Genomic DNA, 27073 nt, shown 5'->3' with positions numbered 1-27073 from the left:
CTGTCTGCCATGAACAGAGAACTCCAGGGCTGCAGCAGGCGCAGGGCCATGGCTTCTCTCCCGCTTCAAGAGGAGCCGTGGCTCCCTGTCTGCCAGGGACAGAGAACTCCGGGGCTGCGGCAGGCACAGGGCCACGGCTTCTCTCCCGCTTCAAGAGGAACTGTGGCTCCCTGCCTGCATGGGACAGAGAACTCCGGGGTGCTCTCTGTCCTCGGCAGGCGTGGGGCCGCAGCTTCTCTCCCGCTTCAAGAGGGATGACTCTTCCCTCTTGGGAAATTCCCGGTCCCCCATCCCCTCCCTTCATTTCCATCATGGAGCTGGATGTCTGGGCTTAATCTGGGTCTGTCTTCTCCATGGTGTGCCACTTTGGGAAGACTGGTTTCTCTGAGGTTCATGTCAGGCATTGAAACCCTATGCACAGGCTGCCCTACTCTTAGCCTAATTATTTTGTTGCTACGAAACTAGAAAAAACCTGCTCGTTGATTCCCTGGCTTCTTTGGTGTGCCTGTTCCCCCTCAGGCAACGAAGATGTGTTCCGAAAAGTTTCATCTCTGTACCTCTCTGTCTCCCTTAGCCCCTCCAGTTCAGTCACTCTGGTCTCCAGAGCCTGTACTCTCTCTGAGGGCCATGAGCCCCTTGCACCAAATGCATACATATGCCACCTATCCACAAGGCAAGCAATCATACATGATATATTCAGTGCAATAATCTGGATAGACCCCAATCTGCTGCTGGACTTCTGCCTGCATTCTTTTTACTCCTGCAGCTTTTTTGTTGTTTTTTGTTTTGTTTTGGGGAATGTTTACTGGCCTAAGTTTGGCGAATGTTAAGCAGGTATATTTAGCTCTCAAGTTCCCTCTCTGAACTTCCACACAAAACTCCCCTTAGCTGCTCCTGTTCACTAGGTCCATTGGTTGCTTAGGAGTTGCTTTTTAAACCCCTGTTCTGCCTGGGTAGCCCCATCCCCTGGTTAGGAGTTAATGGATGCTAAAGGGTTTAGGGATCAAAGCCACATTAAGAAGCTCTCAGCCTTGTGTAGCAGGCCATTAGGCTCAGCACATGCCCCCTGCCCCCCAAACCAGATAACACTGTATACATCCATCAGGTAGTAAGCACACAATAAAGAAAAACAAGCTTATCTAAATGCGAGCAGTTAACACTTCGGCAAGTATTTGAAAGACAATGTGTCAGAATTCATGCCAGAGAGAGCTATTGGCTTTATTCAGGAAATTCTGTGGTTGAAATTATTGCTTTAGACGAGTGCTCTGAAAAAAACTTTTGTCTCTAGTCAACCTTGAAATGTTCAGAGTTGCTATATAAATTCCCTTTCAATATTGCTTTTCTGGTATGGAGGAACCACAGATGAATCACGGCAGTTTCTCCCTCCTACAAACTTCAACACCAGAGATAGTGTTACTGACTTTGCTATGTAAATCTGCAACAGTACTAATGTGTGACATTGGGAGCTGAAAACTATAGCAATAGGAAATTACTGTCCTATCCATAACTTAATGAGAAACCACCCTTAAAATGCTCTCCCTCCATTAGCATTATGGGGGAAATAGGCATGTAAAATGCATTTCCATTTGTTTTGTTCTTCCAGCTAATATTCTAGGGACAACGGGTCAAGAAATGGTTTTCCCATCCTGTGAGAATTTTCAAGATTTCAAAAAAAAATTCCCTTCCTAAATCAAGACAAAAAGTTAAAATCATCAAAAATTTTCACAAACTGTAAATATAAAAAGAACTTGAGAGGGTCAGTTGAAAATTCTTTTCATTTTTAATCTTTTAAAATTATTTGTACATTGTTTTACTCTAAGGCTTCGTCTACCCAGCACTCCACTGGCACTGGCAGGCAGTGTACACGTAGCTGCATGCTACAGGGAAAGGCAGGCAGCGTCCGCACTGTGGTGAGGACATACTGCCAGTAAAAGGCTTTAGCAGAGAGGCGGCAGAGGGGAAAAGCTTCAGTAACTCCCCACTGCTAGAGCCTTCACTGTGGCAAGGAAAAGCCTCCCCTGCTGCTGGGAAGGACTCCAACAACAGGGAACTGGAGGAGCTGGAGGAGCCTTTTCCAACAGTGGGGAGGCAATGGGACATTGCACTGCTAAAAACACTGGTGTAGATGAACGGGCACAGCTTGGATGATAGAAAGCATTTAGGGTACATACTCATATACATACCCGCACTCTTCCGATGTATCTGTAGTCTACTTGACTAAGCTGTGCCTCGCCACACATTGTTATTTATACCCATGCTTGGGGGATGGGAGGACTATGCAGATATGTAATCTACATGCTATCAAAAAAGCGTGCAGTGTAGATATTCCCAAAGGTCTTGTCTACGTGGCCCTGTAGTTTGAACTACAGGGGGTGTGAATTGCCGTGTGTTGCACTGTAACTCCCCCATGTGGATGCTGCCATGATGAACGAAAAGGTACCATTGCAATTCACGCTTCCATAGTCCAAACTATCGGGCCGTGTAGGTAAGTCCTAATGAAAAGACATTTTGCCCTGAAAAACAGAACTTTTTTTATTTAGAATGTCTAAGCAGGTTGAAACTCTTTTCACAATGTTTTGAAACTGTCAAAACTAACCCTTTCCCTTGAACAGTTTCAATGTTGATGAACTGGCATTTTCAGAAGAAAAATGTTTCATCAAAAAATTCTCAAGCAGCTCTAATTCTAAGTTCATTCCATGATGGAAGGTGGATAACACGCATCCACCATGACCATGCTGTCCTCCTCCCATTCTTGCTTTCTGGGAAACAGAGGGGGTAAACTTTCTCATCAGTGATTGGTTTCACACTGTGATATAATTTAGCTCAAGAATGTGTATACTAGAGATGAGTGAATCTTGGGTTGAATATTTATGGAAAGATTGAGATTCACTTCTCCTCGCTCTCTGGCTTTCATCCATTTGCATCTCACTCCCCATCTCCCTGTCTGCCATAAGAAGCACCGGTGGTGCGGGCTCAGTAGCTCTTGCAGCATCTCTTCTAAGATGCATTGCCGCAGATAGAAATGTAATGGAAGACACAAGTGCATGCATTTCTTTTCTCTCTTTGCAGCATTTGTCAAATGCCTGTGAATCACCTGCTTCTCTGAAGCACATCCAGCTCATTGAGGGTGGACTAACAAAAAGAGATGACCTTTTGCATAGTGCTTTTGATTTGGCAAAGCATGATTTAAAAAAAATAGTTACATCGTGGTTCTTCAGCAAGAGAAATTGAGGTTTTTCCAGCTCTCGCTCTGTATCTGCATCTCTGCCATTTTTTTCTTCCACCATTCCTCAGTCTATCTTTGCCACCCAGAGGACTTCGTTCTGGGCTTTCTGCCAATGTCCTGGGCTAGAATTCTCACTCAGAATAAAGCGTTTACTTAGGAAGATAATATAATGTGGCAGGTCATAGGCACAATAATACCACTGCTGCTGGAAAGTGCTAACTGTGTACTGGGCTGACTGGCAGATGGTCCTGAACATTTCAGTGCATTTTTCCCCTAGACTAAGGGCAATATCAGATTTTACTGATTCTGAACACCAGCTACATTATATAACTCTTTCTTTGTTCATAGTTACTGAACACTGTCATTGGATTTGTGCTGTGCAAACATAGAGGAAGGCACAATCTCTGTCTCAATCAGTTTCCAGTTTTATTTCCTCCCATCTTATAAAACATTCCTCTCCAAAAACTCTAAGTCAGTGGTGGGCAATCTGCAGCCTGTGGGCCGCACGCAGCCCATCAGGGTAATCCGCTGGCAAGCCACGAGACAGTTTGTTTACGTTGACCATCCACAGGCATGGCCATCTGCAGGTCCCAGTGGCCATGGTTTGCCGTTCCCAGTCAATGGGAGCTGCGGGACGTGGTGGCCAGCACATCATTGTGGTCCACGCTGCTTCCCGCAGCTTCCATTGGCCAGGAATGGCGAACTGTGGCCACTGGGAGCTGCTGGCGGCCGCGCCTGTGGACAGTGAATCTAAACAAACGGTCTCATGACCCGCCAGCGGATTACCCTGATGGGCTGTGTGTGGCCCGTGGGCTGCAGTTTGCCTGCCACTGCTCAAAGTGCTTCTAGAACAGTCTAGGTCAGATACAGATAATACGCTTCAGACACACGTGATACCAATCAAATTCAATCTCATAATGGTGCACATGTTTTTTTACCTGTCTCTGTCTCTTTTGGTTGATGATGAAAGATTTTCTTGGAGATATGTAGTTGTAAAAAAGGGTCAGAATGAAGAGGAGCAGGTTATTTTGCAAAAAGGAGACTGCTCCAAGCATAGGTTTGAGGATGGAGAGGGCACAAGAATAAGACTGGTAGAAGGATACAAAACAGGTGTGTATGAAGGAGGCTTTGGCAGCCATAGGGGTTGTTACAGGAAATGAGCAGAGCTATATAAATAGGGCTTGATTTGATGGCCTTGAAGGATAGGAAGAAAAGCTTGAACTTGATGAAGAAGCTGAGAGGAAGTCAGCACAGTGACTGAGAGAGAAGAGTGCATCATTCGAGTGATGAGAGAAGATGATTGTAGTAGCAGCATTCTGTATGGACAAGACAAGGCCAGAAGGTGAACAAAGATAACTATCAATCAGTGTGAGGAGGGGATGTTGCAGAGGAAGAGGAAGCCTGGTTATGAGAGTCCAGAGTTGCTGGGGAGGGAAGGGAGAAGAAGAGAGAAGTCATATATGACACCAATGTCCTGATGCTAAGGATGGTGATGTTATCAAGAGTAATACAGGGAGGATTTGAGAGGGAAAATGGGATGCTCAGCTCTTTCCATGTTTATTAGAAGGAATTCTTGTGAAGTGTGATCAAACTGTGGGAAGAGCCCCGCCAAAGAATATTATAACAGTCCACTAAAAATCTCCTTTGTGCTCTTGTCTCCTCTGCATACATGCTTTCATTTGTTAAATCTTTAGAAGTGCTATCATTTCATAGCTTATCACTGGGCCTTTGCCAGCTCCCTCTGGAGGGCACTCAGCACCCAGAACTGTGCCAGTGAGTTGGTCAGATTATCTAGTTACTTTACTGTAAAATCTCAATGTGCTGTTGTAACACCAACAGACCCTGGTTGTTGGTGGGCGGGATCGAACCTGGGCCTCTGGAGCTTACTGCAGGAGCCTCTACTACATGAGCTAAAGCCATCAGGCTGCTAGCTAAGGCTGTAGAGCAGACTCATCTCTCTCTCTCTCTCTCTCTCCCCCTCCCTCTCCCTCTCCCTCTCCCTCTCCCTCTCTCTAAGTGGTTTCGGTTCCACTAGATGGGACAGAACACCACACCCAGAAGGTGTGGATTACACAGTAGTACAAGCTTGAAAATATCCACTACCTATACTGGACAAATCCAATTCTTTATTTCCCTATGAAAGCTGGCACTGAAGCTCTCTTTCTTTGTCTCTCTGTTCCATAGGTTATCATTTTGTATTTTGAGCCAAGCATATTTCGCTGTGTTCTCCTAAGATGGGTTCGTCTTCTGGGCTTTACTACTGTTTACGGAACTGTGACACTCAAGCTCCACAGGTATTTCATGCCTTAGTAATTTCCATCACTGCGGTAGTACTCTGTGTGGTCAATTAGAAACAAGAGCTGTGGGAATTTATTATAAACAATAGCTCAAGGCTATTGAGTCAAGGCTGCAGTATTTGACTAAGGAGGAATAATTTATACAGGTGTAACCTTTGGGTGGGCTCAAGTTCATTTCATTGCCCTTCTCCAGTGTCTAAAAAAAACAAACCAACCCAGCTCCCATAGAAAAGTAGCTGGAGATCCAGAATTCAGTCTAGGGATTTTCAGCAAGGATTGCACAGGGTCAACCTCCCGACATTCATTTCCCAAAATGAACTAAAGAAATGAATTTAATTAAACAACTTTATAAAATCTTATGATAAAGAAACATGTAATCTAATTTTTACAGCCAGCATAACACTGCTATTTTATAATCCACAGACATTATCTTCACAGTTGTACATAAATAAAGAAAACAAATTAAAGTCTGAATAGTTCAGTCCCCACAAAAACAGTGAGAAGAAACAGAGTTCCCAAAACTTTAGGTTGAGTTCACCTAAGTCTCAGAGTCTTTGATCATGAAATCTATACAGTCTGCTGAGTCTGAAACATCTTCCCTCCACTTGCTTGTAGGAATCTTCAGCTGGAATCCATGCAGACACTTCCTCTGCTGAAATCACTGCTAGCCAGTCAGCTAACTGATTAACCAATCACTCAGTTAAGTGTATAGATTTGAAATAAACAAAAAAAGTTAAAAGAAAATACAAAACTAAGAACAGCAAAATATAAATGTCTCTTTCCCCATTACTATATTTAAAGAAAAGTTGGTGAATCATACTAGTTGAGACAATTTAACTAAAAGTTTGTCCAAAATCAGAACAACATTCAAAGCTTACAATTAATATAGAAGAAATTATTTTCCCTCCCAGTTTCCCCTTTCTATAATTAACATTGCCCATGCTTCACTGTTAGAGAGTTAACAGTATCACTAACCTGCTGCAAAATGCTTCAGAGTTGGGGACAACAGCCTGCTCTGCTCATGGGCTCAGTTTCTCCCAACTTATGCAGGGTACATGCAGGGCCATCCCTAACCATTTGGGTGCCTTACGCAGCCCCCCTGTAGGGGGGCTGTGGGGGCCCCCAGGCCTCCCCCCCCCCAGGGTCTGGGAGGCAGGAGCTATGGGGGGCCACTTTTGGGAGCCCCACAGGCCCAGAGTGGCCTGGGGGATTAGCAGGGGGCCAGGAGCAGCATGCTCTGCTTCCCTCACCCCAGCCCCAGCAGTGTCGCTCGGGGGAGGGGGCACTCACCGGCGGCAGGAAGCGGAGTACTGCAGCTGGCGGAGTAGAGTGGGCTGGAGCTGGGTTGCTCCGCTTCCCACCGCTGCCGGTGAGTGCAGAGTCGCTGGGGGAAGAGGTGGAATGGGGGCAGAGCAGGGGGAAGGGTAAGAGACAGGGCAGAAGGAGTTGTCCAGAGCCGCTCCCCCCCCCCGAGGGACAGCCCTGCCCCTTATTGGGGACAGGGCGCAGCCAAGGGATAGGGCTGGTCACCGGGGCTGGTGCTGCTGCATATGTAGCATGCATCTGCCTAGGGCACCCTGAAATTTTGGGCAGTTTGGTGCCCCAAATTTCAGGGTGCCCTATGCGGCTGCGTGGCCTAAGGACCACCTTGGGTATATGACCCCCTGTAAAGCAGCTGCCCTGACAACTTGCCCTCATGGAGGCTGGCCTCAGCAACAAAGAACCTATTGGAGCAGATCCAAAACTACCAACCCAATTACAGAAGCTTCTGGATGGGGAGTGCTAAATCCACCTCACAACAATGACCCAGACACAACTCAGTTCTACCACCCTCAATGGGTCTCTTAAAGAGAGCTCTCCCTATTACACAGGCACATTGTAAAATCATACAGAGTTTTTAACAGAAGGGGGAAAGATTTTTTTGAAGATAAAGGGAAGTAAAATATCTAAATGCTCCTTCAAGGGTCCGAAGAGGAAAGTGGTAAAGGATTTTTTTGTTTTAATGTTATAAATGTTTTGATACCACATGGTAATGGATGCTATAGAAAACTGGGAAACAGACAGAATGCTATACATGCTTATTGTAATCCTTTTCAAGGCTCACAAGCCAAAGGTTGCTTTCCTCAGGCACAGATGGTAGACAGACTGAACTATCTCAGATGTAACTGCCTGCCAGAGAAAGTGTGCAGGGAATTTTGGGTTATCTTAGAAGAAATTCAGCTGAGCTGGCAGAGCACTCAACTGGGGATGCTGATACTTTGAGACCCAACTTCAAGTCCCATCTCTACAGCCTCCTTATAAATCAATGCCTTTTGCGGACATGTGTTTAGATAAAATCTAAACACTTTCACCCTTACACCAAATGAAAAGAAATATAGAGGAATACTTATACATCCATTCCATAAATGTATTTATGAAGAGAGAGCAAAAGGGAGTATATCAATATTAGCGCGTAGAAAACTGTGAAGCTGTAAAGTATTCATGTTTATTTTTTACTCTAGCTTCTGTAATCCATTGGCATGATATAAACAAAGGGATTAATTTTTAAAAAAATGAAAACTTTCCTTCTCCAATTCAAGGAACACAATAATGAACCTGAAGATTTTGATATAGAGGGATTCACGCTGGAAGCCTCAACCATTATCTTCAGTTTTAAACCCCAACGTTTCATCTTATGTGGACTCCCTAACTTCTAGGATGACTGAACAGTCATCCCGAGTTACCACCATGTTGGAGATACTGAATGGAATGAGACCTATAATGGCCAGTAGTTGAAGCATGCCCAAACTCATAGCTGGAGGAACAATACTTCTGTGACTAGCTTCCTATGGTGTCTACACTGCAATTAAAAACCCGAGACTGTTCCGTGCCAGCTGATTTGAGCTTGTGGGGCTCGGGCTGCATGGCTGTTTAATTGCAGTGTAGATGTTTGGGCTCAGGCTGCAGTCCAAGCTCTGGGACCCTTCCATCTTACTGCTTACTAATTTGCTGTGGCTGGATGCTGCTCAAGAGCAATTAGATGTATAAAGAATTGGCGCCTTGCCCTGTTACCATCAGAGAGGCTTGGTCTGTAATCATTCAGCAGGATTACTACACAGACAAAGTCAGAATCATTGATATAGTTTGCAGAGTGTGTCAGCTGGAATACACAAATCACAAGGCCTTTATTTCCCAAGACTATTTAAAATAACGATGACAACAGCAACAAATCCCACCCCACGCATGTACCAAGAATTTTTGATTGATTGCTAAATTACTAGAGGATCGGTGGTAGTCTTTCATCTAGCTAGTGGTAGGGAAAGTGTTTCTCACTGAGGTGGTGTTTTGAGGGGTTCATTGTCTCCTATGGAATAATCCATTTTGGAGGTCAATGTTGGATTATTAAATTATTCTCTGCCTTGAGCAGCAAGGAGTGTAGATTTTCCATTGATATTCTGTCTTCCATGTTCAAATAGATGGTACTGACTTTTTCTTCTCTATTTCATGCTATATGGAACATTTAGCAATGTACTAAATCGAAGGGGCCAAATTCAGTGATGATGTAAACAATTTTAACTCCACTGAAGTCTCCAGGGCAGAATGTGACCCAGTATCTGAACATTATTCAGCCCCCCCCCTTTTTTTTCCATATTGAAGCATGATCATTAACATTTAGGGTTTGCTGTTTCTCTGATGAGGCTACTCTTAGGTAGCCAATTTATCTCTTTCTAAAAATGTTTACTGTGGCTGGCAATATAGTGATAGCAATTAATTAATTTTTTGTACTGTGCCTAGTCGACAGAGCAGGGGCAGTTTTTGCTTGCTTCCTCATTGCCGTCTTTCTCTTAACTTCTGCTCTCTAAAACATTTTTTTCTTTTCATTCTTTTCTATTATCATAAGAATTTCATTTTCTGTAATCAGATGGGTGGATCTGTGACTGTGCAAGGTATTCCTTTAGGTGAATGCATAATTGTGTCTCGTAGACATCATTCAGCCAGCAGTATACCAGAACCTTCTCTATCTTCTATGCTTTGTCCACGATTTAAATATATTTATATTTTGGTAGTTGTTGTACATGCCATTAGCTTATCGGTTAATAGCTTGTGGCTATCTTTATAAAAGTACGTCTACACTTGCGACTGTACATAATTATGTGTGTGTTGTTATGTTATGCACCCCTTGTCCATATCTGAAGCCCTGAAGCATGTTCCTGAAGGACAGTGTAGTGTGCAATAGCTAGGTCGCATGAGGGGTGTGGGCATATGCATGCTTCTGCTGTGGCATGGCACTGTACCCATTCTACAGTGTAGTGAGGATGGGGGCAGGGTCGTGTGTCAGGTCATGAGTATCAGTAGTTCTCCAAAGCCGTTCCAACAATGCCTTGATCCATTTGCTGCATGACCCTTACTCAAAGGTATAAAGATTCCTGACTACCCCCTCCCCAACTCCCATTTCCAGCAGTAGTAGTAACCTGTGCTGAGCCCCTCAGAACAGTTTTCTGCTAAAATCTATTGATCAATACAAGTGATCGTAGTCTGAGAGCAGCTGCCTGGTCTCTGAAGCACACCCAGGTGCTGATCAACGTGTGGTCAGAGTACACCGTCCTCTGCGACTTCTCCCAGGTCAGCAGGAACATTCACCTGTGCTGGGAGATTTCAAGGAGGCTGGCATTCACTGGACTCCATCCCAGCACCAGGAATGCATGAAGCTCCTCAGGCTTTTGTAATGGAGGGTGAAGTACTCCAGCAGTCACTCTGGGAAGAGACTTAACATATGCCCTTGCTTTGATGAGCTTGACCAGATGCTCTCCAGGTCTCTGAGTATGGAGCCTGAAGTGACTCATGGACCCCTCCTTAACCCCATTGGCCTCATTACACAATGGGATACCGATGAGGAGCAGAGTCAGGAGATTGTAGGGACCTGGGAAGGAGACATGGAGGAAGAGGAGCACATGATCCTGCACCTACATGGTGGACCCAAATGAGGAAGTCTGCCCTGAGAAAGTCCAAGAGATACTGCAGAAAACAGTGGTAGATTTTACAGTGGATGGACCCCCCACCTTCCCTGCCAACATCCCCTCTTGTTCAGGTGCTACATGCCTCAGCACACCCCCCACCACCACACCACATTCCCCCACAACCCTGACATGGTCCCAGGGTGACACATGCGGGAGAGAGGAAGTAGAAGGGTTTAAGACTCTGGATGGAGAAAGAACAGTTTCATAACATTTATGGTTGTGCAAAAACCCAGTACCACCCCTCTTCCACTCACATATCCAGTCTGTCCCTCCCATTACAAATGGGAGCCTTGTGGAAATAGGGTTGGTGGTTTGTGCACAGGTCCACCTAGGTGCAGAAAGCCATTTGGTTGTCTGAGGAAAGTCTGTCCTCTCCCCATGCTGAGCCACTCTGCAGGATCTGGGAGAAGCAGGGGTGGGTAAAATATCCACTCTGATGGTTACAGATACACAAGACTGTGTCCCATAGCAGTGCAGAGGCTCTGGCTTGTGATGTTAATCCAAAAATTCAGAGAAGAAAATATACTTCTGGAGTCACTCTCTGTTTCCCTGTCCCTTTCAGTGCTGGTTGCTGGACACCAAGGATGGACTTTTTGGTGATGCAGGGGGGTTGGGGGTGAGTGGATGTTTTCTATGATTCTCTGTTCCTTTTCCATGGGCACGCTCTGTCTGCTAGCATAGAATGTAGTTGGTTTTCTCTCATACTGACATCCAGCCTTGTAAGAATAATTCAGCAAATTTTTAGTGTAGTAGCAATTCAAGCTGGTTCTTCAAGTTTAATGTCAGGGCAAATGTACTTGGTCCACCTTGGTAGCTCACCATACCCCTTCACTCAGCAATATGTAGAGGGATGACCATTAGCAGAAACATCTCTGTGGCATAGGTGGTTGGGTAGAAAACCATATCTCTCTTCTATTCCAATACCTTCAACTACTATGTTCTTGAAGTGATGGAAGAACATAGCAGTTCTCCGGAGTTCTCCAGCCTTTAAGGAAGAAAAAGATGACTGATAACCTTACCAGTGAGGGAACCAAACCACACCCCAACTGTCTCTTTGATGCACTGTAAACATCACAACAATTTAATAAAAGTAATGCAAGTTGCTTACTATTTTTACCCTCAGCTCCTTCCCTTTGGGCTGCAAAAGTAGTCTGAAGGAAGGAAGCTGTAACAGAAACATTCCTGGGATGTTAAAAAGTATTAGTATTGTTGCTTTTGGTAGCTCAACTATGTTATCTAGTGGGATTTCTTAGGTTTCTTCAAAGGAGAAAAGAAATACAGTGCTAGTCAGGTGTTTGACTTGCCAGGATATTCCAATGCTGACAGGAACCCATTTTGCTGGGACGGCAGGAGTGGCACCCCAGTGACAACAGAGGAAGATGAAGAAAGACACTGGAAGACAGACTCATTGGCATAGAGAGGTATCAGGAACAGTTTGAATTCCTTTGGGCAAAGAAGGTTCGGGCTTTTAGGCAGAAGGAAGCTCTCATGAACTGCTTCATGGATTATGCCAGAAGGAATGGGATCATACACTCATGCAGTCCATGGTACAACTCGGGACTTTTGGGGCCCTCCTGCCTCGCCATTGCTCCTCTCCCAGAACAGGTGGCACCTCATCCTCATCTAGCTGCCATCCAGTGTGCTGCCAAGGTGGTGAATCCCACCTCCTACCCTGCCCGTGAGGAGCATCCTGGACTCTTGGCACCACATCCACCTTAGTCACCCAAGACCCTCTCAGGAGAACCCTGCAGAGCGTTCAGGAGAACAGTGAACCTAGGGCAGTCCCTGTAGCCCAGCCATGCTCAGCCCTCACCTCGAACCCCACACAGACAAGACTGTTTGTTCTGCCCGCACAATATTCCACAGCTCGTTCTCCCTTGTCAGGGCAAGGAAGAGGGGAAGGTGGAGGAGATGTGCCCACAGACATTAATGTTTGCCCACTTCTCTGGGAATATTTTTTTTAGTTATTGTTCAATATTTGTATGTAAATAAAAGTTACTGTTCACTTCACTTGTGTGTGCAGCTTGTTTTCTGAGTGCGATCAACATGATTCATCCTAAAGGTTTGGGATGGAGTAGCAGCATTCACAGCACATGACTGTGATTTCTTATAAGTCTGATGCCATGGAAATGCAAACAATTTCCTCCCTCCGTCAACCCCTTCGATCCAGTGCCTATGAATTTGTCATTTTTAAAAACAAGTGTTCATGACAATGAAGTAAGCCATGAAATAACTGTTGCTGTTCAAAGCACCAGAATGAAAACCAGAAGGCAAGTTAAGTGAATCATATTTATATCTTTCTTAATAATTTAAGTGATAATACAGACAACGGAAACAAAACTAAATTAACATTGAAGATATCTGACACTGAGCAATGCTTTTACAACTCATCCTACTCAATCCTTATCAAACAGTCATCGGTTCTTGAAACCATGGTAGTGCTTATGCCCAGGGAGTAATCATGCATAGCACCTGATAAGTGCTGTAGGCAATGGTGTCAGAAAACATTGTGAGGAAGGGATGTGTGAAGTCCTTCTCAAAGCCTTACAGAACTTAATGCTTAAGTAGGGCCCTATGAATTGCATTTTATTGTAGGTTTTCAGATTTATTATTTTCTGATTTTTTTTCCTTTTTAAAAAAATTAATTCCATCAAAATTGTTTGATACATTGACAACAATTAGTCTTACTATGAATAATAAAAATGTTCAGAATTGGATTGCACAAGGGAAAAAATGATTTTACGAAGAAATCCTACAATTTAAGCAAAACATTCTGCAGATATACAGTATACGGTAAAAGTTACACATTTGAAATTATTTTTTTAAGTAGAACTTGGGAACACTGCTGAACAGTGTGTGTGTGTGAGAGAGAGAGAGAGAGAGAGAGAGAGCGCGTATGGGAGGAGAGTGTGTGTGTGTGTGTGAGAGAGAGAGTGAGTATGGGGGGGAGTGTGTGTATGAGAGAGAGAGAGAGAGAGAGAGCGAGAGAGAGAGAGAAACTATGTGTTGGGGGGAGTGTGTGTGTGGGCATTGGGGGAGTGTGCGTGCCTGAGTGAATGTGTCCACACACTGTCTCTGTAAGCAGGGTACTCACCAGTCTGAACACTTGTTCAGAGAGCAGCCAGCAGCACTCACTCCTGAGCCAGAGGTTGGCTCACAGACAGGCACCCTCTTCTCCCCCCCCCCCAGGTCAGTGGATACCAGCTACACCAGTGGGGGAAGGGGGACACCCCAACATCAGCCCCTCCCTGGCTTTGTGCAGGATAGCAGATCAAGAGGCTCCTGATCCAAAGCAGCTTGATTGTCTTACATGCAGCTGCTGCAGGTAACTCATCCTTGCAGCCCTGCCTACTGCTGTTGTCCTAGTGCTGGAAGGAGCAGGATTCTTTGATTCTGTCCATATTCTCGTTAATGCGGATTTCACGGAGCCCTACTTAAGTGCTCCCTATAAAGCAACCCGAAAAAGAGCAGTTAACATATAACAAAATCATTGCTCAATGAGGCCCCAAAAGTGTGTTAAAACTCTCCTCAGCACAAAACCATGGCCAAAATGTGTTACCTTTGAGGACCCTCTGCTGATTGTCTGCTTTCAGTTAGTATATCAGTGTCAGCTGCGGGCGATTGAAACCCACTGAGGTGGCTCACAACAGAAGTATGTCACAATATTCTAGTAGGTTTTCCAGCACTGCTATAATGTAACAATAGTATTCCTAGGCTAAGTCCCAAGTCATTCTGGCTCCCCTCTGTTCCAACATGTACGCGTCCCAGCCCAGGGCCCTAACAGCGGCGGAGTGGTTGGCCATGGGGTCAATGGGGATCCACCCACAACATGCTGACCTTGTATCAGGCCAGCTCCCAACCACATTGTTGCCTGGTTTCCCTGGGCTGCTTCCTACTCTCCTCCTCGGTGTACTTGTGTCTGTCATCTCAAGGAGCTCTGGCCAGTCTGCAGGTGGCAGCCCCAGCATCTCCGCCAGCTGGCAGCCTGAGGAGATCTGGCAAGTCCTTGGGTGGAAGCCCTGGCAACTCTTCAGCGTCTCGGTCAGCCAGTGGTCCTGGTTGCTCCGGCCAGTCCTCAGAAGGCCTCCTCTGCATGCTCCAGCAGCAGACGGGATGCGTCCATCTCTTCTAGTGACTCCAGCCCAACTGAGCTGCAGGGCCCGCCTTTTGCACTTCCTGTTCCTATCCTGTGCTTTTGGCAGGGCAGACATGGTTTGGCCCCCCAGGGGTGTGTTGTGATCCCTCCTTGTCACTCTCTGAGGGAGGCCATGCCTTCTCACGACAAAGCCATATGCTGTTTTTGGCATATGTATATAGCTTTGTGTGTGGAATGAGGCTGGCATATTACTCACTGCATTAAGTGTGTGTAATGTTGTACAATACTAAATATTATTACTAAAGAAAAAGAATGTACCTGGTGTGCATCTGAGAGCAGAATTTTCCCACTGTGTTACTGAACTGATTTGTGCCTTCACTACACATCTGATCAATGCACAGAGGTCTCATAGCATCAGTTAAATAACAGATATTCTAAAGGATTTAAGATCCCGAGAAGAAGCCTGAGGTAGCGTGCTTACTGTTAGAACCACTGTTCATTAGTTTCTTTGCACCTCCCTCCATATCCTTGCACTAACATACATAAAGATCAAGAATAGTTATTTCAGAATAGGCACCTTTAATGCTGAGTTACCGTCAGTAGATAATCCTGTCATGTTGTATGATATTCTTGGCAGTGTGTATACATAGCTTAGAGCAGTGAGTCACTAGGTCATGAGAAAGAAGCCTGAAGCTTGTACTTGCTGAGAGATGCAATTTTTCTCCTGAATCATTTTCACCAAATTTAAATGCAGACAGACAATTTAAAAAAATTAAAAAACTGGTTTTAAGGAGAGATCCTCTGTGATATTCATAAGGCATATTAATTCGTGATTAACCTAATTAGTGAGTGGATCTTCCCATTGCTACACACATACACATAGTAAATACAGCTGAAAGAGCATTTATCTGACAGTAAAACACTGAATCTTAAGAAAGGATTCATTATCTCCAGCCATTACTGAAACAAGACAATGGTTATGATCTAAATTTTCAAATCTTTTCTTTAATTAAAGGTTGCATGTTATTTGAAACTGCAGAAAAAAGTGTAATTAATGTAATTCATCTCCTCCAGAGTTTGAATGTAATTGTTCTGTTTAAATAACAATACCATTAGTTGATAGTGTGCATAATTTATGGAGAAGTACGTTACAGACAAACACAGGGGTATTGCACACAGCTGTGTACCTTGCTGCCAACACTTCACAAGCCAAGCTGAGGCTAATCAGAGCAGAACAATCCATCCCTCTGCAACAGCTTTTCAAATGCTTGTATATATACAGTATTTCTGAAGTGATTCTTACTCTTTTCTTTATTTTAGTATTTTAACTAGCGGAACTGAATTCCTCTGATCCTTCCATTTTTTACTCCATCCTGTCCAAAATTTCTTATCTGCACTGTATGAGTTATTACTGAGCACATAATGGCTTCTTCATTTTCTGCAGTGTTCTTGGAGAATGCTTAGAGAGAACAATAAATAAATAACTTGGAATTTCTGGAGAGGAAGTTCTGTAATAGTGAAATGATATTAGTTAATGATCATGTATGTGTGCCTTCTAAATAATCTGATACAGTATCTAGAGCCCATTTCTTTCACAAATGGGGCTGCTTCAAAGCAGTGTGTGTTAAAAATGGAAGTGTTAATGCCGGATTTAAGCAAAGTAGATTTAGTCTAGGATCTATTGGTATTAACCACTGCTCATTTCAAAGAACTAGCTTATATTGTTAAATATGTTTCTTTAATCTTGTCTGACAGGGTTAGACATCTCAGTAAAATCTTATAATCATGTAGGTATGTGCAAGGAAAACAGAATGTGGCTGTAGGAGTAAATGAATTGTACTCTATTTTTCGCATAACAGTAAGCGTTTGAGTTTTCATAGTAATCACTGAGTTCATAGATCCTACTATGGTTACAAGCCTGAATTTTGTAGCAGGTTGCATTAACTCAGCTAATTTATTCCATTAGAAGATTCAGTAACAGAATTGAATTAAGTCATGATAATTGCACTATTAGTGTTTTTCAGTACTACCATTCAAAGCAATAATAAATCAGAAGGGACCAGTTAGAATTGAAATGATTTAGTGGTTGATTTAGTGCAGAAACTTGCTCTTTAATTTGAGCATAGGAAAGTCAGTGAATTAAAATAGCAGTTTATTTTAAAGATATGATATCTGTCTGTTTCAAACACAATTACACCATAGGTAAATTAACAATTAACATGTCATATCAGCCATATATAAAACAAGACAAAGAGTAAAAACAGTTAAGTATCCCAGTACATACTTTTCTTGACTCTCTTGTTGTTTTTTCCTCTGTTGCTAAAATATTATTTGTTTGTCAAATAAAATTTATTTTTAAAAATAAAGCAAAATACCAATAAGATAATTTGTGAATATGCAATTGATAAATATATTTATGGTTAGTGAACTAGTCTTTGGTTTCTGTCTCAAAATAATACCTTGTACAATTATTCTATAGTGCTTTCCATCAAAGGATCTCAAAGTGCTTTACAGTCCTTGGTGAACTCAGGGCTTGGCTACACTGGCACTTTACAGCGCTGCAACTTTCGCACTCAGGGGTGTGAAAAAACACACCCCTGAGCGCTGCAAAATACAGTGCTGTAAAGCCTTAGTGTAATCAGTGCCACAGCGCTGGGAGCACGGCTCCCAGCGCTGCAAGCTACACCCGTAAGGGATGTGGTTTACGTGCAGTGCTGCGAGAGCTCTCTCCCAGCGCTGGCGCTCCGGCCACACTCACACTTTAAAGCTCTGCCGTGGCAGCACTCCTGCAGCGCTGCCGTGGCAGCGCTTTGAAATTTCAAATGTAGCCATACCATAAGCCTCACAACATCCTGTGAGGTAGGCAAGGGCTGTTGTTATCAATGTTGCCAGCTCTTGAAATGTTATCACAAATCTCATGATATGTGGTATTTTTCTCGAAGTCCTAACTCCTGGAGTATGTGAACACACAAGAATCTCAGCTTTCATTTTTAAAAAAGTAAATTTCTAGTAGTCATCATGATTGTGAAGAAAATGTGAGCCAAGTGAACCATAATGGCTCAAAACTTAGAAGGCAAATAAAAAGAACTCATATTTATTATTTTAACACCTTGAGGTTTGTAAGCCAATCTTATGAGTTTTGGGGGTCTGACCAGGGCCGGCTTTAGGCCTATTCCCCTGAATCGGGCCCTGCGCCCAGTGAGAATCCCTTTCCTGGCTAGAGGTGCCTTTTTAATTTTTACTCACCTGGTGGCGTTCTTCAGTGGCACTTCGGCGGTGGGTCCTTCACTTGCTCTGGGTCTTCAGCGGCACTTTGGCGGCGGGTCCTTCAGTGCTGCCGAAGACCTGGAGTGAGTGAAGGACCGGCCGCTGAAGACTCGGAGCACTGCCCGGTGAGTACAAGCCTCATGTGTTTTTTTACATGTGTGGGGTTTTTTTTTAGTCATCCCTGCCGGGGCCCCATCAAAACTGTTCAAATTGGGCCCCGCGCTTCCTAAAGCTGGCCCTGTATCTGACTCATGATTTTTGATCAGTTGGGGCTGGAAATTCTGTGTTATTAAATGACCAACAGTGTGGTCGCACTGTACAACATATATAAATAAAAGTAGTCCCTGTTCTAAAGATCTGATGCCTTGATCCAGCAAAGCAATTAAGCAAATGCTTAAGACAGAATTCTCTGAAAAACACAGAGGAGGGAATAACTGTTTAGCATCTATACTATATGCTGTTATTAACTCCTTTCTTGAGGCACTGTGGAAGAAGCAAGTCTTTAGAAGTTTTTGTTATCCCCATTTAACAAATGGAGAAACCTGCAGCACAGAGTTAAGTGACTTGGCAGGGGTCACACTAGAAGTCAGTGGCAGCGCTGGGAACAGAAACTATATCTCCCTAGTCCTGGTGCTGTGAATTAACCATACAATCCCTGCCACTAGCAGTATGTGAACATATATGCTACAAATAAAAACATATGCCACAGCACTGACGTTTTGACCACATCTGGTTAATAGTACCCTAAGATTGACCAGTGGAGAAATATCTCTGACTCTGAAGATGCTTATTATGTGTCTATATATATTTTCAGCAAAAGAGAATGTCTGTGGAGAGCAAAACTAAAAGGAAATAGAACTGTTTCAAACCTACTGCTTTTATTCACCAAATTAAGTCAAATTAAAATCGGTGGGTTCAGTTCAACACAGGTTGAAGTCCTGCAGTTTAGTTGGAGTGGTGAGTTCAAATCCATAAACTCCACGTGAACCTAGTTTTGAAATGAAAGATTTGAAAATGTGCAGAACTATGGTTAGAGGAGATTAACAGGCAGGCATTACTCAGATCTATTTTCACAGTATAAGCTTCCTGATAAATAGTGACCTTGAGAGCTATTGTACTGCCAATTCTGAAAGTCTTCGTAAGGGTAAAGAAGTGAATGGCTTTAGATTTACAAAAAAATAATGATCACCTGATGATTTTTAGAAGCAAATAATTAGCTTAGCCAGTGCTTGTGTAGCCTGAAGGATTTTTAGTTGTTAGACCAAAGCAGTAGAAGAAAGACCTTAGGGATTTGTGAACTTAACGGTTCTACAACAAATCACCTTCAGTTTGAATGGAGGGAAAGGGTTGGACTGGATTGGGTTGCTTGTGGAAAAAGGATGTTTGAGGAGCCGAAACACAGAATTCATTTTTAGCAGGTGAAGTATGTATAATCATTTTAAACATGTCTGCCACAGAGAAATAATTGAAGTGATTATGTTAACAAAAGTAGAATCAGTGGCTCAAGGACATGAGTCAAAGACTCTATAGAGGCTCTCCTGGCAGCAGGTGTTTTTCAAAATTCTAGGAATTTTAGACAGGACGTTATTATTGACAGCTCTAGATGTTGAAGAAGGAGAAGTAACTATGCAGCTTAACCCCAAAGGTGAAAAGTTGACAGACTGTAGTCTTGCTGCTACTAATCATTTGGGAATGGTTTGACGGGGTTCCTTATTTAACAGCGTAAATTATAGTTGTATATGCTGTGATAGTTCTGAGTGACCAGATAACTTTACAGTTAAGGGGTCAAATTCTGTGCTGATTTATATTCTGCGCAGTCTTGTAAGATCTCAGTGGGCTAGCCTGGTGTGTTAGTACAGAAACTGATCCTTGGGGTGGTTTATTTCCATTAGGAGATATAATTAATGGATAGTGGACAAGGATTTCATACTAATGAGATCCAATATGCTCGCATTATTGAAACCTGGTTATGTGTCACGGCAGGTCCTGTGTTGATTCTTATTACCCCTCAGTCCCAAGATAGTCGGTACAACACAGACCCAGATCCAGAATGGACAAAACCAGAGGAGGAGCAGCCATTTGTGATGAGGGTGGGATATCTTGGCAATATGGTAATAAGCAAACTACAGTGCTTCAAAAACATCATCTGCGCAGTGCAGTCTCCTCTGGAATGGAGTACAGCAGCCACCAGAATAAAAGCATGCAGCACAAGAGTCAGCTGGGAAATGGGGAGACTCAAGGGACAAACAAACCTCAGCTGATCTGTCAAAAGACTCTCTAGCTGTGCTCTTTAGAGTCAGCTCCACACACTGAAACTTTTTGATCAGAATTCCAAAAGAAAATCAGCTTTCTTCAGTGGGCCCATTTTACATTTAACATTGGCTTGAAATTTTAGACACAGAGATGAAAGATGAATACAAAACATGTATGCAGGCTGGGAAAATACTGTAATCTAGGTGACACTGATTTAATTTAAGAAAATAATAATCAGTTTGCTCGTTCCAAATCCACATGTGGATGGATTGACAAGATCTAGTTTAAATTAATAAATTTCAATAAAAGCAAATAAAGTATTTTTAATATTTCCATATTATTAAAGTTGCATGATACTGGGCTCAGTCCTTCTCCCATTAAAGTCAGTGGGAAAATTTTCCACTGATTTAAATGAGATAAGTATTGAGCCCCTTTTTGCAATCTCCTACCACTGACCTCCTCTTGATTCCTGCTTGTGCACTCGCCTCCTTCCTTTAAACTTTCCTCATGCTAACCCATATGCATAGAAATTATGGCACATAAATTATTCCCTACACTCTTAATAGAACTTTTGTCAAAGAGTCTCAAAATTACCTTAATAATGTTTCTCTGGCTCCAGTGGAGTATTCCAAAATCCAGTCCAATAGTTTTCTGTGTGTTGTATAAACATTAATATTTATTTACAGATACAGTACAATAGCTACACTCAATGTAGGATGAAAACAGGGAGTAGGAAACCCTCAGGAGATATGGGGGAGGACTTGTACAGAAATAACATATAAATTAGGACCATGTTTAGATCCTAGATTTATGTGCTTGCAAAGGTAGTTGTTACCATGCATTAAGAAAAAAAGAAATCTCACCCCTCCTTAATAGCATTTCTCTCTTTCCTCTGAGTCACATTTTGTCTGACAAGTCTGGGCTGGTCTGGTCTCTTATAATAGAAGTCCTCTTTAAGGTAAGGAATCATGGAAACAATGTCTATTTAAAAGTCAATATGATTTGTTAGGAAACACATAACTGAATTCCCCTGTCTGTTTGATCAGCAATTTATTTTGGCCCAAATTCTTCCTTGGCTGGAGTCACTATACTGCTCTAAGGATCTGAGTGTGCAGGTCTTCTGTTTCAGCGGGTCTAAACTTGGGTCAGTGAGGGGCTTGGTCTCTGATGCTCCCTTATTGCCTCCAAGTGAGAGAGACAAAGCAGCAGCTCACCAACGTCAGGCCCACAGGAAGTCTGTTGGAGTGCCCAAGGTGTGGTCACCTGGTTGGTTTGCACCCATGACCGGGGTCGGCTGTCTGAGCAATCATATGGATTTTCTGTTGCTGCTGCATCAGACTCCACTCTTGCTTGTTTCCTGCAATCTGCATCTGACTCCTGTTCACACTTCCTGCTCTGCTCCCGTCCTGTTCCTGGTTCATCCTTTGCTCCTGCCCTTGTCCTCAATTCCTGCCCCGCTCCTGCCTCATGCCTGATCCTTGCTTTTTCTCTGGTTTGTGCCCGTATGCTCTGCTCCTGACCATTAGCTACCAGTCTCAGCTCTGAGTCAGGACCATTTTCTGGCTACCGTCCCACAGCTCAATTCCTAACTTCCATTCTGACCCTTGGCTTTGCTCCAGCTCTGACCCACTAGGTCTGACTGCCTATGATCTGGTCCCTAACATATAGACTGGAGGAACAGATGGGAGGAAGGCCTGTTCCCCTACTCCTGATGGGCCCGTGCAACAGCTAGGTAGAATATTCAAGGCAATGTTGAGCAAATTAGCCCACTAGAGCTCCACAGCCCCAAGAGTCTCTCTTCCCTTTCATTCCCTTAACCCACACCCACTCAGCAAAGGCAGCATTGGATCCTAAATAGCAATGCAGGGGTAGTGATAACCAATTTACAGACAAAATTGAAATGCTGACCCATTACTCATTGTAGTCTCTAGACACTGCATCTATTCCATGTACCAGCTGGTTCTGCATTCTGTTCTCTGTTTGTTTGAAGCATTCAGTCATCTCCAGTGCATGCTTTACTTCAGTTTACAGCGACTACTTTTAATTGTTAACTGCTGACATCTTGGCCCAAACAGTCTGTCTGAAAGAGAGACACAGAGAAGACAAAGTGGGATATCCAGATGAGGGGCATAATTTAAGTTTTTGATTTTTTTTATTGTTATTGTGGATGATAGATGTAAATTGTTGATGGGTCACTGGTGTGCTAGTTCTCCATGTTTTTCCAACAGTTCTGGTGACATCATGGTAAGAAACACTATAAGAATGTTCTAGAAATTCTGGTGTCTCCTGTATTTCTTTTGGCGTTTGCGATGCTCTTGCACAAGTAGAATTGTGAGAAAAAGATTTTGAAAAGTTTTTTCAGTAGTAGATTGAGCTGTTGTCCAGGAGCGCTAATATCGTGCACTGGCAGAGCAGTGGGGTATCTCCATATATTCAAGGTTATGCTGTTCTCTAGAGCAACATTTTTGTGTCATCTGTGCTACGTCATGCAAAAAGTGATGGCAAGCTCAGCTGTACTAAAAATAGCAGAGCCTGAGCCTGAATCTCCTTAATCTACATTTCTTGGACTTCTCTGATAGATGCGACCTTTTAAAACTTTACTTAAAAAAAGGTCCAGTAAGTAGAAATCGCGTGTCTGGTCTTCAGCTGATGTAAATTGATGTAGTTCCATTGACTTCATTGGAATTATACTAATTTAAACATGCTGAGTAGCTGAACCGATATACTGTGTTTCTCTAGTGAAAATAGCCAGCAAACTTTGCCTCCCATAGGGAAGTCTGGTCAGCAATACACTCTGCCAACTTCTTAACCTTTTTCTCATCTTTTAATGTGTGTAAATATAGCTTTTGTATAAGGGAGCTGTTTGACAAGATGACTCAGAAAGGCCATACAATCATAGAAATTAGAAATTAAAAAGAATTGCTCAGGTAGGTCATTTTATACATTCAGCTGCCACTGCAGGACTGTTCATGCTGTTGCCTCTTTGGATCCATGCAGTTAATATTTGGGGGCTTGCCAAGTTGTTCCCTTTAGGAGGAGAAATTGATTATACAAGTCAGGTATTTTGTTTAAAGGGAATATACATGAAGTCTTATTTCCCTGAACACAGCAGGAATCAAACAGCTGGGAATTTTCTTGCTCACAGTTTTCAGACCTGCCTCTCCAGCCAGTCCTGTGCCCCAATGAGCTCTGTCCCTCTACTGCCTCTCAGAGCTACTTTCATCCCTGCTTCTATGGCTGTGTGCTGCCTTTCTGCCAGCTCAGCCTCTCAGGCTGTGTATACTCATCGAGCTAGCATGAGTATAAATAGCAGGTAGCTGTAGTAGTGCAGGTAACTGCAGCAGAGACACAGCTTAGCCAAGTATGTACATGCCTGAAACCGGGGGTTTCATGAGCTGCTACCCATGCAACCGTGGTTACACTGCTATTTATACTCGTGCTAGCTCCATGAGAGCTAGTACATGTGTGCACAAGCAGGGGAATCACATCCCTTTCTCGTAGTGTAGACATACTCTCACACAACACTCAACCGGTAAGTCCCCTTATCCCTGTGTTTGCAACCAGTCCAGGTGAAACCCCTCAGAACACATGGTTTATCTCTGCTCAGGCTTTCACCATCTTCACCAGTTGCTTTGAACAGTAGCTTCAACTGTCTTTAGCTGTTTTACTCCATAAAAGGGCTAACTGCTCTTTCCATTTAGCCTAAAAGAAGGATGGTTAGCACACCTATCAGCTTTAATGAGGTCTGCGATTTTCTATAGATCTAAGATCAACTTGATAGTAGCCATTAATACCTTCCAGAATAACAGTATACAGCATGTCTCCAGGGATCTGTCCAGTCTAGTTTTCAGTGATCACACAATACAGTTTCCACAAATTCCATTGGGAAAGTATTTAATGGATAACAGTCATTGAGCTGGTGTTGGAAGAAATTTGACATGTCCTGACTCATCACAACCAAAACAGGTTAACATGTTGGCTTTCAATATTATCTAAAAATTGACTTTGAAAAGCCAAAAGAGATAGAAAAGGAAATTTGCTAGTATAATTCTCAAATCATTTATAAGTAATGCTTCCATAATTCTCAAAGCTTCATATCCTTCATGCTATAAAATTTTTCTTGAATTGTCGTCTAATTTATAGCCTTCACATTCCCCCAGTTATGCAAGAAAAGGGTGGTTATTTTTCCTCCCCGAGGAACTCCGTGTTGTTCAGTGGCATTGACCCTGCAGGGCAGGAAATCTCTTGGTCAGACTAAATTTTTAAGGGTCCAGGAACTGTAGCAAGCTCCTTCTAAAAATGAGAATGCAAAATTAGTTTTTGGTTGCTAAAGGTACAGGGAATTTGTGTGTGACTCCCCTGTGAAAATTGTTATCTGTCCTGATCCTGTGTCTCTTCCTGTCTGAAGTGTTTTGGAATCTGCACCAAACATAAAATATTTTGTATCTTAAAAGGAAGAACTGAATATCACATCTATAAAACAAGGAAAGATTAAGAAGTTTGCCTCCGTATGCTGTAGCTGTTGGGAAGAAAACAGCTGAATAATGTTGAACTTATTGAGATCTCCAAGTTCACCTAATGTGCAGTGTTAAGCTTGTATTTATAGTCAAACTGTGATTTAAGCTCTAGCATTTCTGCCTTAATTGACCCTATTCTATTCTTTGTTAGGAGATGTCTGTTACATTTACTCTCTCTCCTGTAAAAGTAAATGTAGATGCTAATCTTGAGGTAAAGTTGTATTGGTGAACATCAAGGGTTGTTCATATGACGAGACTCAAGACAGAAGACTTTGTGTATTTTTGTTCTTCATTTGTAGAAAAAAATTGAAGGCTGATTAGGGGATTTGGACACAAAGTTTGCTTTAAAAATTACTGTTCAAATTCACTAATTCTTGTTCCTGGCAGTCTCTAATAAGCAATCAGTTCAATTTAAATATAATAAATGTGAAAGTAATGATGCTTCAAATGTCATTCTTTGATTTTACAGAGTTTTGAAGGTATTCCTGTCCCAAACTGCTCAACGTATTCCATACATGACAGGTGGTCGAGTGATGAGGATGCTGGCTGTAATTCTTCTGATAGTCTTTTGGTTCCTGATTGGCTGGACTTCTGCAGTCTGCCAAAACTTGGAGAGAAATATTTCAGTCATTGGCCAGGGGCAAACATCAGACCACCTGATCTTCAATATGTGCCTCCTAGACCGCTGGGATTACATGATGGCTATTGGTATGTTGGTTTTTGGCTTGTCTCTTAATTTTTAAATAAAGCTTGTTTTCTTTACAAAAAACAAAACAAAACCTCTCAAAGCCTTTGTCAGACCTTCGAGCTTCACCTGAAAAGCATATAGGAAAATGAAATAACTAGGGATGTCAATTAATTCCAGTTAACTCACGCGATCAACTAAAAGAAATTAATTGCGGTTAAAAAAATTAATTGCAATTAATCACAGTTTTAATCGCACTGTTAAACAATAGAATACCAGTTGACATTTATTAAATATTTTTGGATGTTTTTCTACATTTTCAAATGTATTGATTTCAATTAAAACACAGAATACAAAGTGTACCGTGCTCACTTTATATTATTATTTTTATTACAAATATTTGCACTGTAAAAATGATAAAAAAACAGTATTTTTCAATTCACCTCATACAAGTACTGTAGTGCAGTCTTTTTATCGTGAAAGTGCAACTTACAAATGTAGATTTTCTTTTGTTACATAACTTCACTCAATAACAAAACAATGCAAAACTTAAGTACCTCCAAGTCCACTCAGTCTTACTTCTCATTCAGCCAATTGCTAGGACAAATGAGTTTGTTTACATTTATGGAAGATAATGCTGCCCACTTCTTGTTTACAGTGTCACCAGAAAATGAGAGCAGGTGTTCGCATAGGACTTTTGTAGCCAGCTTTCCAAGATATTTACATGCTGAATATGCTGAACATTCGTATGCCCCTTCATGCTTCAGTTACCATTCCAGAGGATATGCATGCTGATGATGCTCGTTAAAAAAAATAATGCACTAATTAAATTTGTGACTGAACTCCCTGGGGAAAATTTGTATGTTTCCGACTCTATTTTACCTGCCTTCTGCCATAAATTTCATATTATAGCAATCTCGGACGATGACTCAGCACATGTTCATTTTAAGAACATTTTCGCTGCAGATTTGACAAAACGCAAAGAAGGTACCAATGTGTGATTTCTAAAGATAGCCACAGCACTCAACCCAAGGTTTAAGAATCTGAAGTGCCTTCCAAAATTTGAGAAGGATGAGATGTGGAGCAGTCTTTCAGAAGTCTTAAAAGAGCAATACTCCGATGCGGAAACTACAGAACCCAAACCACCAAAAAAGAAAATCAAGCTTCTGCTAGTGGCATCTGACTTAGGTGATGAAAATAAACATGCATTGGTCCGCACTGCTTTAGATTGTTATCTAGCAGAACCCGTCATCAGCATGAAGGTCTGTCTTCTGGAATAGTGGTTGAAGCATGAAGGGACATATGAATCTTAAGTGCATCTGGCATGTAAATATCTTGTGACGCCAACTACAACAGTGCCATGAGATGCCTGTTCTCACTTTCAGGTGACATTGTGAACAAGAAGTGGGCAGCATTATCTCCTGCAAATGTAAACCAATTTGTTTGTCTGAGTGACTGGCTGAACAAGAAGTAGGACTGAATGGACTTGTAGCTCTAAAGTTGTACATTGTTTTATTTTTCAATGCAGGGGGCGCGGTTGTACATAATTCTACATTTGTAAATTCAACTTTCATGATAAAGAGATTGCACTACAGTACTTGTATTAGGTGAATTGAAAAATACCATTTCTTTTGTTTTTTTGCAGTGCAAATATTTGTAATAAAAATAAATATAAAGTGAGCACTGTACACCTTGTATTCTGTGTTGTAATTGAAATTTATATATTTGAAAACAT

General features: G+C 42.5%; 1 protein-coding gene across 1 annotated transcript in view; it reads left to right on the top strand.

Moving 5' to 3' along the window:
• Positions 1–27073, top strand: part of GPR158 (G protein-coupled receptor 158) — a 318765-nt gene that overhangs the window by 256759 nt on the left and 34933 nt on the right. Inside the window, exons 6-7 of the mRNA XM_030550335.1 lie at positions 5411–5520; positions 25123–25361. Coding sequence (XP_030406195.1) covers positions 5411–5520; positions 25123–25361 — 349 coding nt within the window. The remainder of the gene's footprint in view (positions 1–5410; positions 5521–25122; positions 25362–27073) is intronic.

The sequence above is a fragment of the Gopherus evgoodei genome, chromosome 2 (assembly GCF_007399415.2).
Source record: "Gopherus evgoodei ecotype Sinaloan lineage chromosome 2, rGopEvg1_v1.p, whole genome shotgun sequence".
Taxonomy (NCBI): Eukaryota; Metazoa; Chordata; order Testudines; family Testudinidae; genus Gopherus; species Gopherus evgoodei.
This window is presented reverse-complemented; position numbering and strand designations above follow the sequence as displayed.